General features: G+C 47.5%; 5 protein-coding genes across 7 annotated transcripts; 2 read left to right on the forward strand and 3 right to left on the reverse strand.

Moving 5' to 3' along the window:
• Nucleotides 1–141: 141 nt before the first annotated feature.
• On the reverse strand, nucleotides 142–2204 carry TERG_05248 (uncharacterized protein; the record flags this gene model as incomplete). Its single annotated transcript, XM_003234607.2, has 5 exons — nucleotides 142–987; nucleotides 1054–1477; nucleotides 1545–1566; nucleotides 1629–1956; nucleotides 2103–2204. 5 exons carry the CDS (start codon nucleotides 2202–2204, stop codon nucleotides 142–144), a joined length of 1722 nt encoding a protein of 573 aa, XP_003234655.2.
• Nucleotides 2205–3249: 1045 nt separating this feature from the next.
• TERG_05249 (uncharacterized protein) lies at nucleotides 3250–3945 on the reverse strand (the record flags this gene model as incomplete). Its single annotated transcript, XM_003234608.2, has 1 exon — nucleotides 3250–3945. One exon carries the CDS (start codon nucleotides 3943–3945, stop codon nucleotides 3250–3252), a length of 696 nt encoding a protein of 231 aa, XP_003234656.2.
• A 3085-nt stretch (nucleotides 3946–7030) lies between these two features.
• TERG_05250 (proteasome regulatory particle lid subunit SEM1) lies at nucleotides 7031–7501 on the forward strand (the record flags this gene model as incomplete). Its single annotated transcript, XM_003234609.1, has 3 exons — nucleotides 7031–7160; nucleotides 7259–7370; nucleotides 7465–7501. 3 exons carry the CDS (start codon nucleotides 7031–7033, stop codon nucleotides 7499–7501), a joined length of 279 nt encoding a protein of 92 aa, XP_003234657.1.
• A 414-nt stretch (nucleotides 7502–7915) lies between these two features.
• On the reverse strand, nucleotides 7916–9320 carry TERG_05251 (phosphoglycerate kinase; the record flags this gene model as incomplete). 3 transcript variants are annotated; one of them, XM_003234610.1, is made up of 3 exons in its annotated part: nucleotides 7916–8682; nucleotides 8757–9177; nucleotides 9255–9320. In XM_003234610.1, 3 exons carry the CDS (start codon nucleotides 9318–9320, stop codon nucleotides 7916–7918), a joined length of 1254 nt encoding a protein of 417 aa, XP_003234658.1. The 3 variants fall into 3 exon arrangements, with proteins under 3 accessions (XP_003234658.1, XP_047606539.1, XP_047606540.1); XM_047749943.1 differs by lacking the exon at nucleotides 9255–9320 and having other exon boundaries at nucleotides 8757–9060; XM_047749944.1 differs by lacking the exons at nucleotides 8757–9177; nucleotides 9255–9320 and having other exon boundaries at nucleotides 7916–8644.
• Nucleotides 9321–10623: 1303 nt separating this feature from the next.
• Nucleotides 10624–11896, forward strand: TERG_05252 (uncharacterized protein; the record flags this gene model as incomplete). Its single annotated transcript, XM_003234611.1, has 2 exons — nucleotides 10624–11155; nucleotides 11229–11896. 2 exons carry the CDS (start codon nucleotides 10624–10626, stop codon nucleotides 11894–11896), a joined length of 1200 nt encoding a protein of 399 aa, XP_003234659.1.
• Nucleotides 11897–12181: the final 285 nt, after the last annotated feature.

Raw genomic sequence — 12181 nt, forward strand, 5'->3', positions numbered from 1 at the left:
AAGAGCCACCCTAGGCCTATAAGTCTAACAAACGTATCATCATTGCCAACAGAATGGATGTGCAAAGAAAATCTAACATGCCCGATGTAAGGTCTCCCTGTTTTATAGGTCAAGGCACAGTATAAACGGAACTTCTTTTGGTTATAATGAGGAACGAGACCACCGACCCTTTGCTCGAATTTTTGGCCCATAAAAGTAAAAGAGATAAGGGATGGGAAGTAGGACAATACTTATAAAACCTAGCACACTGACTGCCCATGGAATCCCCAGCTTCGTGTACATTGACCTCACGAAAAGGGGGAACGCACCAGCACACAAGCTCCGCAGAAAGGTGGTTGCTGCAACGGCACTAGCAGATACAGTTGGAAATGTATCGATGAGGTAGTTCAAGGAAGCCTGGAAGATGGTAAAAAACCCAAAGCCTATAATAGCTGTCCCTATTGTCGTTGCTATCCATGGGATGCGCCGGTCGGAAGTCCAGCCTAAGAGGAAGAGACCACCAGCAAACAACACAGATCCAACTATCATTGGAGGGAGACGAGCTTCGGATACAGCACGACAGTTATTTGCCCTGTATTTCCTAACATAGAATCTTTGATTCGTCAGGTTTGCGATTGCACCGAATAGAATCCCGATCAGAAATGCAAGGAATGGGAGCTGGCCAACGAGTTGATTCCAGCCCCTTTCTTCCTGGAATTGGATTGGGAACGAGGAAAGGTTCAGGTACAGCATGCCGTACACAAATGAGGCGTAGAGGGCAACTGAGAAACATATAGGAGTACCAAGGAGCTGGAAAGGGACAACCAGATATTTGTTGGCCATTTCTCCAAACCCGACGTCCCATTCTTCATGGCGCGCATGCAATGCCCAATTCCCAGTTGAGTAGCGAAGATGTTGTGCTTTAGTTACAAGCAGAGCTGGGGGATAGGTCTCATCGAGAAGTATAGAGTCCAGTATGAGAATGAAAAGCGTCAGGATTCCAGTAATCTAGAGATAGCATGAAGGTTAGCTTAGACTGAAGCAAAAATTTTATACAAGGGGTGTAGACGTTACATATTCAGTCCATCTCCATCCAAGGGAGCTTTGGACAATTGCGCCTCCAGTAATTGGTCCCAATACAGTACCGCTGACTACCGATATAGCATACCCAATAAGGGCCACTCCACGCTCCTCGGGGGACCACAAGTCTCCCAGAACCCCACCAGTGTTTGTTACTGGAGCAGCACCAAAGAACCCACAGAAGAACCGTGATAGTAAGACGGTTTGTATATCTTTAGCAGTTGCTGTAGCAAACGAGAAGATCACTGCAATTGCATATGGGAGAAGAACGGTAGGCTTTCTTCCATATTTTTCGGATAGGGGAGCCCATATCAAGGGACCGAGACCGAATCCAAAGAGCAGCAAGCTGATACCAACTGTTCCCACTTCTTCATTAACCCCGAACTCCTTGCAGATTTGCTTGATTCCTGGGGCATAGCTGTTGAGGCGAGAGTCAGCCAGTTATAAGAGTAACACGGCAAACAGAAGTTCAAAGGCCATCTTACACTGCACTTGCCCAGGTAGAGCCTATTAATATGGGTCTAATTAATATATCTTTCGTATCTTCGGGGTTCAAGGTATTTATGTACCCATTGTAGCCAGTCCATATAGAAAAGTGGTAAGACACTTTTTTCTAAACGACCAATTTGCAGGTCTATAAGGATCATCGGGCCCGTCAAAATCGACAATAACGTCTGGAGAAGTTCTGATATGCCCTAGTGGGTGGGTGAAGGGAGCTATTTGTCCAGCACCTCCACCCCTCAGCCGACCAATGGCCGTTGCACACTGCTGGCTGGCGGTAGAAACGACCGACTCCAGCCTGGTCAACCTGTTCTGTTCCACATCTGGGTCTATGGAACTGCTGCTCTTTTCATAGAGCTGACTTTGAGAAAGTGGTGATGCTGCCATGGGAAGGAACTATATAGCGTTGATTTAGTTTGGTTATATTGACAATGAAATGATAAATTGAAGCTATTGGAAGGAATTAATTGGATAGAAGAGACTTGCCAGCCATGCCCATCTAGAGACTCTATATATATAGATATGGTATACACAGTACTGACGGAGTACTTGATGCCGTCGGGATAAATCTGATAACCTTGGAGGCTGGGTGTTCTTATGGTGGAGAACATTTGCGGGAGTTTGGTAGCCGCGGCGATTGGCATCGGCATTCTCCAGCAGTTACCATTCAAGAAGAGCGGTGTAAATAACACTTGAAACAGTGTAAGATGGATATAATGAAGCCGGTAAGGGATGTATTAGCTGCAGAGAACGTTATTAGGTATGTGACATGGGATTTGATAAAAAATGGGCCGAGTCCATCTAGTTTGCTATTTGGTGTGAGCCTCCTCCCATTTCGTGATTGTTTCCTGCGCAGTGGTGACCTTCAGTCCGATCCGAGCATCCAGTTCATATGCCTCCCACTTGTATACCTTCTCAAGCCACTCCTTACATTCTTGGACTCGTTGTTCATCCTCGGCTGCACGGGTTGCCTCATCCTTGGGCTGATCATCCTTATCAAATGCTGGAATAGCGGTGGCACGGCCAAAGGGTCGGTAACAGTGACGCTCCATCCATAAATTTGCAGCCATCTCATAATGTGCTGATGGGCAGGTCCAGTCATCCTTATTTGAGCCTTTGAATAGCGCCCTATCGTGGCATAGAATCTCAGATTTCAGAATAGCCTTCGCCTCTCCATGTTTCCGTTGGGCTCGCAGTAGGGAAGCCCTGAGAAGAGCTAATATGGAGTGCTCATCAAGTGGTTCAGAAGCCCATGTTTCGTTAGACTCTGACCACGCTAAGTTTTGGAGCGCGACATTCAACTGTTCGTCGGGCATGCGGCTGTGCCCGTTCCAGAAGAAATTCATCTCCTCGATTGGTGATACACCGACTGCATCAATGAAGGGAATGTTCCGCTCATTCGCGCGAGCGTCCCATTTCGCAACCTTGCGGGTAACAAACACATCGAATGGAAGTTGGCGAGCCAGGAATTTTTTCTTCCCTGCCTGAGATGGTACTTTTCGGAAGAGTTCCTCCGCCCTTTTGCCATGCTCTTTTGCCTTCTCTGGTGACTCTTTGAGGTGTTTGCGGTAAAGTTCTACATGTGCGGCGCCGGCAATGTAAAAATACAATGCCCGGGACCAAGAGTTAAGTTCGGAGCACTGGGAACAGTAATTAGTACCGATATATTACCTAGGCTAGCTTTGGGAATTAGTTTACCTCTATGAATGACTCTGCACATAGCTCGTACTGGTGTAGATGCATGGCATCTATACTCCTCTCAAAAACGTGGAGAGCCTGTACCTGTTTCAGAGGGCTCTTCTTCCCATTACGAATCAATCTCAGGGCCTCTTCTACCTCCCTGTTGGCTCCTCGCATTCTGGACTCTTCAAGGACCCAGAGCTGGCTGTGAGGGAAACGGTTCCTCATATCAGCGAGCAAACTCTCAAGTCGACTCATTGGATATCCCTCGATGTCATCCACATTTCCATCAACGGGATCAGGTAAGATATCGGCTGCACGCACGAAACTGTTGTAAAAGGCTAATAAGGTCAGGGCAGAAATAGCTCCCGTCAATGTATGAGACTGGCTAGCTTGCCAGAGCAGCCGTAGCCCTCGGGATCGGTCACCACGGAAACCAATAATGTATAAGATCCTGTTGAGAGCTGGGGGTACCATGGAAATGAACAGAAGTAGCATACCGAAGCAAAGACTGGTTCCCGAGTGAATGAAATGGTCTACGGGGTGGGAGAAGATATCGGCATCCCCGTTCATGTCAAGCTTGGCCTGGGGCCCCTCGGCTGCTTTGGAAACATCATTTTCACTTCCCAAAGTAAGCCGGGAAAGTCGTCTCTGTGAGCTCTGAAAACTTTCATTTGTAACCTCCTCGAGGGAGGTAGTTGACATTGATCTTGGAAGGGGAGCCTTAGCCTCTGGTTTTGGTTCTGCTGGTAATGTTAGTAAATGTTAGTCCAGAAAGTGCTTCATGAGCCAGATTCCAGATTCAAACAGTACCTTGCGACGAAGAGTCTACAGTTCTTGCTGGTTTCCCTGAAATGGGGCTACCATTGGCACTCTCCAAGCGTGACTCGACTCCAAGGCTGAGGTTGTTTTCTTTCATGTACTTTTCTTCCATCTGAGCAATGCTATCGAGTGCAATATAAGCCTTTCTCAGCTTATAGAATGCTTTTATACTCTCCGAAAAGCTCTCGCTGAGGACTCCCACCAGGGCGGCCATGAGCTGGGCCATACATTGACATAGCAAGTACTCAGTCCCGGGAGCATATATAGTAGAATGATAGGCATTGACAGCATTTGCATTGTGCTGAGCTTTATGCTGGTCATTATAGGCACTTGTTTCTGCATCCATAAGCCTCGAAGCAGCTATAGCATAGTGTCAGTCAGTATCATAAGCAAAGATTGTTTAAAACAAGCCATACCTTGCCGCATAATATTCTGCTCCAAGCCAAGTGTAGCTCTCACAAAGGTGACAATGCCTTTTCCTAGCTATACAAAGGAAACAGTTAGCTGGTTACTGAGAATAGAAACTGATGTCCAGCTGCTGTTTACCTTGTGAAAAGAAGAATCACCTTTATCAAGGTCTCTCTCTGCTGAATCAACATCGTCATCCATAATATAGGCAGCAGCTTCGGAAAACCATTAGTAAAGTCATAAATATGGATATCAAATATCTATAGAAGAATACCTTTTAATGCATGCTCAACTATAGAAGGAAATAAACTATTAGCAGGTGTTTTTCAGATGGTAGAAGAGGTATATGTAACGTACGGTCCTGAGACTCAGTCACAGCATCCAGAGACTGAGTAGACGTGTTTGTTGGAGCTGCTTTGGAGTACAGCCATGATCCTACACGGAACATATTGGCTATCTTCACCAACTAGACGCAGCCTTAATAGAAAGAAAGGGAAGAAGAACAGAGGATGGTGAAGTAAGGTTGGTATCAAAGGTGATAGAGGAATATAAGGACTTGGTTATGTGCGAGAAGCTAAGACGGAAAGAAAAGACAAAAAAAAAAAAAAAAAAAAAAAAAAAAAAAAAAAAAAATAAGAATAAAAAACACTTTTAAGCGCCCTTTTTGGTATTGTATATAGATAGAGATAGAGAAAGAAAGACACAAACAAGAGTAGAAGAAGGAGAAGGGCTGTTGAAGGTAGTAGGCACTACTTTAATTCATCACCAGCAAGGTGCTTGCTATACGCATTCAATAGGGCGGTAGATAGCTCATGGAGTGAGTGGCGGGTGTGTTATATATTATTCTGGTGAAGCAGATTGAAATGACAGCAGGCAGATAGACAGCCGGAGAGTATTAGCAGGATGAAGCCCGGGAGCGGAACTTATTTTCTAAGGACCCCTATCCCTGCAGCATGGCCACGGATGGATGGCATAAATTATGCGACTTGTAGCCTTGGGACGCTTCTGTCTCACTCTCCACTAGATGTCTGCCTGTCGTTCTTTCGTCTCCCTCGCCTGGCGGTCCAGAGAGCTGCCGTATATAAAAACTAAACACACAAGCAACACAAACCGGATGGGCGAGAGACAAGACGCCCCAGCGAGAAAGAACGGAGAAGATGACGGGATCCAAGCCGGAGTCTCGGTCACGCCAAGGCTCGGAGGCGCGATGAGTTACATAGTGTTTGTAGCGTTGTAGATAGACGACGGCCAAAGGATTCCTCCTTCAAAATGGGCGTTTGCTGCTACTCGACCAGGCCAATGTGCCCGCCGTGCCTGCGGTGTCTCGGGCCAGTTGCTGCGCTGCATCCTATGCCCTATGTTCGGACGCTGGGCTGAGGCTGATTCAGAGGAGCTTTCGTAGTCGCAGGAAGGATTCAGACAAGGGAGCCCCTTTAACTCCGGCTGCTCCGGGATTTCTCTGGACAGCCTCCTTTTATTCTTTCTTTGGCATTGGGCCCTGGACCTAACTATCAATCAAGCGACGAGATCCGCCGTACTACCAAGGCTTGTATGTTTGCTTCTTCCCCTTCTGCTTCCTGACGCCGCCACACAGGTACCTGAGATGCCACGTGAGGTCTCTCTTCGACTAGAGTGCAACGAGATAAATCGTTGAAGATGCGGGAGGCTGGCCTGTTCCTGTGCCCTTAGACTGGTTTCGACAGCTTAAGCTGTTGACATCCTGTGTTCGGGCCGCAGTATAGCCTGTATTGTCGTCATTCAGTCGCTATCAGTTACATGACCAATGCTCACCACGTATACCAACCGAGGACAGGTAGCGTCGTCATCGTCACCGTCACCGTCACCGTCACCGTCACCATCAACATAAATGCTATACTTCGCGGTACTCTGTACTCTGGACATCTTCGTACTCGTCATCTGGACCAGGAAGAATCCGAAAATAGCTCCCCCTTGATGGCTGTCGTTAGTTGGTTTGAGACGCAACTAGATACCCGGAGTCTCGGCGGTCTCCGCGGCCAAGCGCTTGATATAAAGACAGGCCCTGGCTAGCTTGCCTCACCTCACCCTAGGGGTCAAGATAGCTACGGAGTGGTCAGCATCTTAGAGTAAAACAGAAGCCTTGGATAAGGTAGCTACAGCTGCTAAGGCAAGGCAGGGCAGGGCGCCTTCAGCTTCGAGTATGGCGGAGTGCAGGCGATAACATTGAATAGCCTGACAGTCAGCTAAGAGCCCTAATCTACCGGTGTATCCTAAATACAAGACCAATCTATCTTCCTATCATCTCCGTAATAATATCAACGTTAACTACCTATCAATAATAATATATCAGAAGCTGCAGCGGAAGCTGGAAAACGGTCGGGCTTTTTGGCGGAGCTTACATAAGCCACAGCTCTCCCAAAGTCGCATCAACAGCGAAAGCCAAAAAGAACGAGAATCATCAACTGGCCGGATAACGACCAAAGGCTTTCTCATACCGCTCCCTGACCTTTCTTTGCACTGTGACCGTGCTGGCCCGCCGGTAATAAACCCTCTTCAACCGCTTTTATAAGACACAGCCACCATGTCGAGTCAGCCCGCCTCCCAGGGCGCTGCCAAACCTCAGTCGGCGGAGACAGCACAGTCAGAAAAAGCCCAGAACCTTTCTGCTCCTCTGGAAGAAGATGACGAGTTTGAAGATTTCCCGGTAGAAGGTATGCGCTTGTGTTGTTGCTATTTGAGTGGCCATGGGCCTGAACCTTTTATGTGTGTTGACGACCAGTCTGCTTATACGTTACTGTTACGATTATAGATTGGCCTCAAGAAGAGGCAGAAGCTCCGAGCGGAGGATCTGGCAACGACCATCTATGGGAAGAAAGCTGGGATGACGACGATGCGAGTGAGGACTTCTCTAAACAACTAGCGTGCGTACTCTGCTGGGCCCCGATATACCCTCTCTTCCCTCTCGATTATTTACTGCTTCATTTGCATGGATGCTGACAAGCTGTTTTTCTACAGGGAGGAGATTAAAAAGGTGGAAGCTGCCAAGCGATGACTAGGCTGTTGTTAAAGAATGGACTCTCTCATCTGTGCTGCTACCAGCTTTCTTCTTGTTTCCTCATCAGCCTCATGGGTTTTTCTTTAGCGGAGTTTAGGGACTTGGGGGGTGTAAGTAAAATTTTATAGTGACAATCAAGTAGATTGACACTACTACATCTTGGTCACTCTCTACTTCGAACCATATTACTACTATCTTCAGTCTTTACTGATATACAGTCTTCGACCGGAGCCAACGTTCATACTGAAAGATGATGTTAAACAGTTTTTTCTTCGTTTGGTTACATATATTTACTTTAAGAAATTTTGGTACATTAGTATCTCCAGTGATATCAACATGGCCCGGTGGCGAACTGAACCAGGGAAAGGAAGCTGGGGGTTTTAAAATCTCATATCATACGTGGGAAGAGAGTCACTTGCTCGAAAGTGCAGAGACACCGGGCAGATCCTTGCCCTCAAGAAGCTCAAGAGAGGCACCACCGCCGGTCGAGACGTGGCTCAACTTCTCTTCGGCCTTGAATTTGGCGGCAACGGTTGCGGTGTCACCACCTCCAATAATGACGATGGCTCCCTTCTGAGCAGCATCTATTGCGGAGGCGAGAGTATCCTTGGTGGCTTGAGCAAAGGAGTCGAACTCGAAGACACCTGGAGGACCGTTCCAGAGGATGGTCTTAGCCTCAGAAATGGCTTCCTGGAAGAGCTTGACACTCTCCTTGCCGCAGTCTAGACCCATCCAGCCATCGGGGATGCCATCAGCATCGGTAGCATAGCCAACTTTGGCGTCAGCAGAGAAATTGTCGCCAGTGACATAGTCAACTGGCAGGACGACCTTGACGTTCTTGGCCTTGGCCTTCTCCATGATACCTTGAACCAATTTGCTGCCTTCGTCGTCGAACAAACTCTTTCCGATCTTCAGGTCGTTGAGCACCTTCTTGAAGGTGAAGGCCATACCACCGCAGATAATGAGACTGTTGACCTTAGTAAGGAGGTTGTCGATCAACTGGATCTTGTCCGAGACCTTAGCTCCTCCGAGGATGGCAAGGAAAGGTCGCTGGGGGTTCTCAAGGGCCTTTGCAAAGTATTCCAACTCCTTCTTGACCAAAAATCCAGAGACTTTCTGTGGAAGATCAACGCCAACCATGGAACTGTGGGCTCTGTGAGCAGTGCCGAATGCGTCGTCTAAGAGTGAATGGTGATTAGAAGGGGCTGTTATCTTCTTCAATGAGGACAATAGTTATGTGCAATTGACGTACTGATGTAGACATCTCCCAAGGCAGTCAGACCCTTCCTGAAAGCCTCGACGGCACTTGGGTCGGCCTTGACCTTCTTGCCAGACTCATCCTTAGAGCTTCCCTCCTCCTCGGCGTGGAAGCGGAGGTTCTCTAGGAGGAACACCTGGCCATCACTAGCACCAGCTACGGCCTCTTCGACCTTTTTGCCGACGCAGTCATCAAGGAAGGTAACATTCCTTCCGAGGAGCTTCTCCAGCTCCGGCACGACAGGCTTGAGGCTGAACTTTGGGTTGAGCTTGCCATCTGGCCGTCCGAGGTGGGACATGAGGATCACTGCTCTAGCACCGTTCTCAACAGCATACTTGATGGTTGGAAGGGCTCCGACGATTCTCTGGGGGTTGGTGACCTTGGAATCGGCATCGAGGGGGACATTGAAATCGACCTAGAAGACGCAAGTTAGATCTTATATTCTTAATACTTCAATGGCTGTATTTGGCGGGGTGTTGTAGCTGGCCATACTCTAATCAAGGCCCTCTTGCCCTTGAGGTCGACATCGGTGATGGCTAGCTTGTTTGAGAGCGACATCCTGACACAATTGACGGAGTTCAGTGATAAATGACGGTAAACTAGTCGAGGGGAAGAAGTTGTTGAAGTTGAATTGAAGAACAAGGGGGAGGCGGGCGCTTGGTGGGGTGATATTTATATGGAGGGAGAAAAAGCCGCTAAGTTGCTATTTGTTTATGGCGGGGCGAGAATCGGAGAGATGCGGGAGGTGATGTAATCCCACGGTCAGGGGACATTAATTAGCCGGTACTACATATTCAACAGCAAAACAAGGGATGTTGATTGAGATGGCAGCGGCTACTAAGGCAAGAAAGAGAGTTGCTATTAGGCAGATATGTTCTGTAGGCCGTGGTAGTTTGTATCAGGCTATCTAGAGCTGGAGGTGCTGAGTGGCGAGAAGGAGGCCAGCCAGTTCCGCCATTTGCCAGTAAGAATGATTGGCTTGTGGTCAATATTTCTTCGGCCGTCGCATTATCACCTAATGTGCATGGCGATTGACTAGTATCTGTGTTCATTTGAAGGTCCATGGCATGGTTAGTGTCATTAAGTGGCTTCAGACCAAGGTACTGAGACGGTGCTCAGCCTGGCCATGCAAACAGCCATTGGAGGCGGAATGGCGACTGTGCCAGTAGCAGCAGCTCTGCTATATCTTTATCTAGCTCAGCATCACGGTGTATATACGTATGTGTATGGAACAGTGATCATGTTCCGTCTATTGGGCGGATTGGACAGGGTTGTCTGGTACAGGGAGGAAACCGCAAAAGTGACAGTGATGCCATTATAATGACATCTAACGGAATACCCTATACTAGTCTTGAGAAACAGTTAGCTTATACCGCTCTCAAATTCAAAGTGAAAGAAACAATGCAGCGCATGTGGAAGCCTCAGATCAAGTGTATGTGAGATGTCAACATTCAATTCCACAGGTGTTACCCTGGCAATTGTCGGTATTGCAGAACTCTCTTGTTATTCATCATTGGAGCAAAGGGAAGAGCCGGTAAACACTCACCTTTAGGATGCATACATGTCGTTCCAGTCTTATCATTGAACAGGTTTGCCTCTTTCAACATCGTTCATCCTGTTCGTGTTGGTTTCTTTTCAGTGAGAGAAAAAAAAAAATTGATTAGTTAATACTACCACGTGATCAAACTTAAAAGTTCCTCTTGATATCGCGGAACTCGGAAAGTCGACGTTGATGTCGAAGGCTGAACAAGGCGAAATCGACAAAGGCGAGCGAAGGAAACAAGTTGGCGGCCTCATTTTGGACGGTAGTTTGCTGCTATACAAGAGCTATATTCCCTATCCCTCACTATTCGCTCCCACGATGGCCGAATCGCCAGCGTCGCCTCTCTCATCCCTCGCGTCAGAGGAGTTCCCGGAAGACGTCAAGTTCGAAGAGCAGGGACGCTCCCGTTCCAACTCGCCTCGTCAGGTACACCCATCAAAGCGCCGCAAGATGGGGGCATCTACATGGGACCACCATACTCCGATATCCTCAGTCAATGACGACATACCACCGCCATCTCCCGTCGCTTCTATATCGTCAGATAGCTCTGGCGCCATACCAAATTCTCCCGGTGCAATGGCTATCCTTGGTCCCGAAGAAGACTACAGCGGTGCTGGGAGAGACCACATTACAGCCTGTCTTTGGGAGGGCTGTGGCGCAAAGGATTTTGTAGATATGGATGCACTTGTTAAACATATACATGACGAGCATATCGGATCACGACAAAAGAAGTACCTATGTGAATGGGGTGACTGTGCTCGGAAGGGCCAGGCTCATGCAAGCGGATATGCCTTGCGAGCCCATATGAGAAGCCATACCAAAGAAAAACCATTCTATTGCGCACTACCAGGTAAGTAGTGGTGTCAAAACCATCCAGCTCATTATATCTGTTATTTTATGCTAATCATGACGGTGTCAACTAGAGTGTGATCGAAGCTTTACACGTTCGGATGCTCTATCAAAGCATATGAGGACAGTTCATGATACCGACGCCCTGAAATCTCTCGATGCTCTGGCAAAGCAGCATGCCAATCCGACAGCACCTAGCATTTCCAAACCTCCTAGAATTAAACTAAAATTGGCACCCAGAAAAGAAAACGATACTGCTGAAAAACTGGACGGATCGGAGCAAAAGGGCGACCAAGGCAAATCGAAGGATCAGGGTGACATACCAATTTTCGACCCAGAAATCGGTTTCGATGAACACGAACTTGCAATGCCGCTAGAGCAACTTGCCCGCCTGTTACGCCGACAGATCCATTGGGCAGAACAGGAATCCAAAACCCTGGAAAAAAATTGGGAGCTGATAAAGCCAATGAGGAAAAAGGCCTGGAAGGAAAAAGAGCTTATTCTAGATGATTTTATTCATAGTGAGATCCGTGTCTACGGCACCCCACCTACTCAAGAGCAAAACCCGCCTAGCTATGATGGTATGCAAAAGGTGACTACAGATCGGACGAAAAAACCACAGTCTCAAGATAAGGGTGTTCTGGAAGAAGCTGGTGGCGGAGATGAACAACCTGAACAGCAGACACGGCCACAAACCCAGACATCTAAAATGAAGCCTCACACTGATGACGGTCAAGTGTAACTAATACGGAAGGATTGTACGATTGGTTGGCGTTTTATATTATGATACCTTTATTGCTCTATTGTTTCTACCTATTCACTATCAATACTACCTTGCTTATTCGGAGCGCTCAGTATCTCTCCGACTATAATGCTAATTCAGCCTTTACCTTTGAACAAATCTTTTTTCAACCCAGCGCTATACTAGCTTAGGTAGAATCCATCTGGTAAACCGGAATGAATATGAGGGAAAGACTAGCTTGTATTGATTTCTCTCGAGTGTCTTTGTCAAAGAAACTCTACTGGT

The sequence above is a fragment of the Trichophyton rubrum genome (genome assembly GCF_000151425.1).
Source record: "Trichophyton rubrum CBS 118892 genomic scaffold supercont2.5, whole genome shotgun sequence".
In the NCBI taxonomy this organism is placed as follows: domain Eukaryota; kingdom Fungi; phylum Ascomycota; class Eurotiomycetes; order Onygenales; family Arthrodermataceae; genus Trichophyton; species Trichophyton rubrum.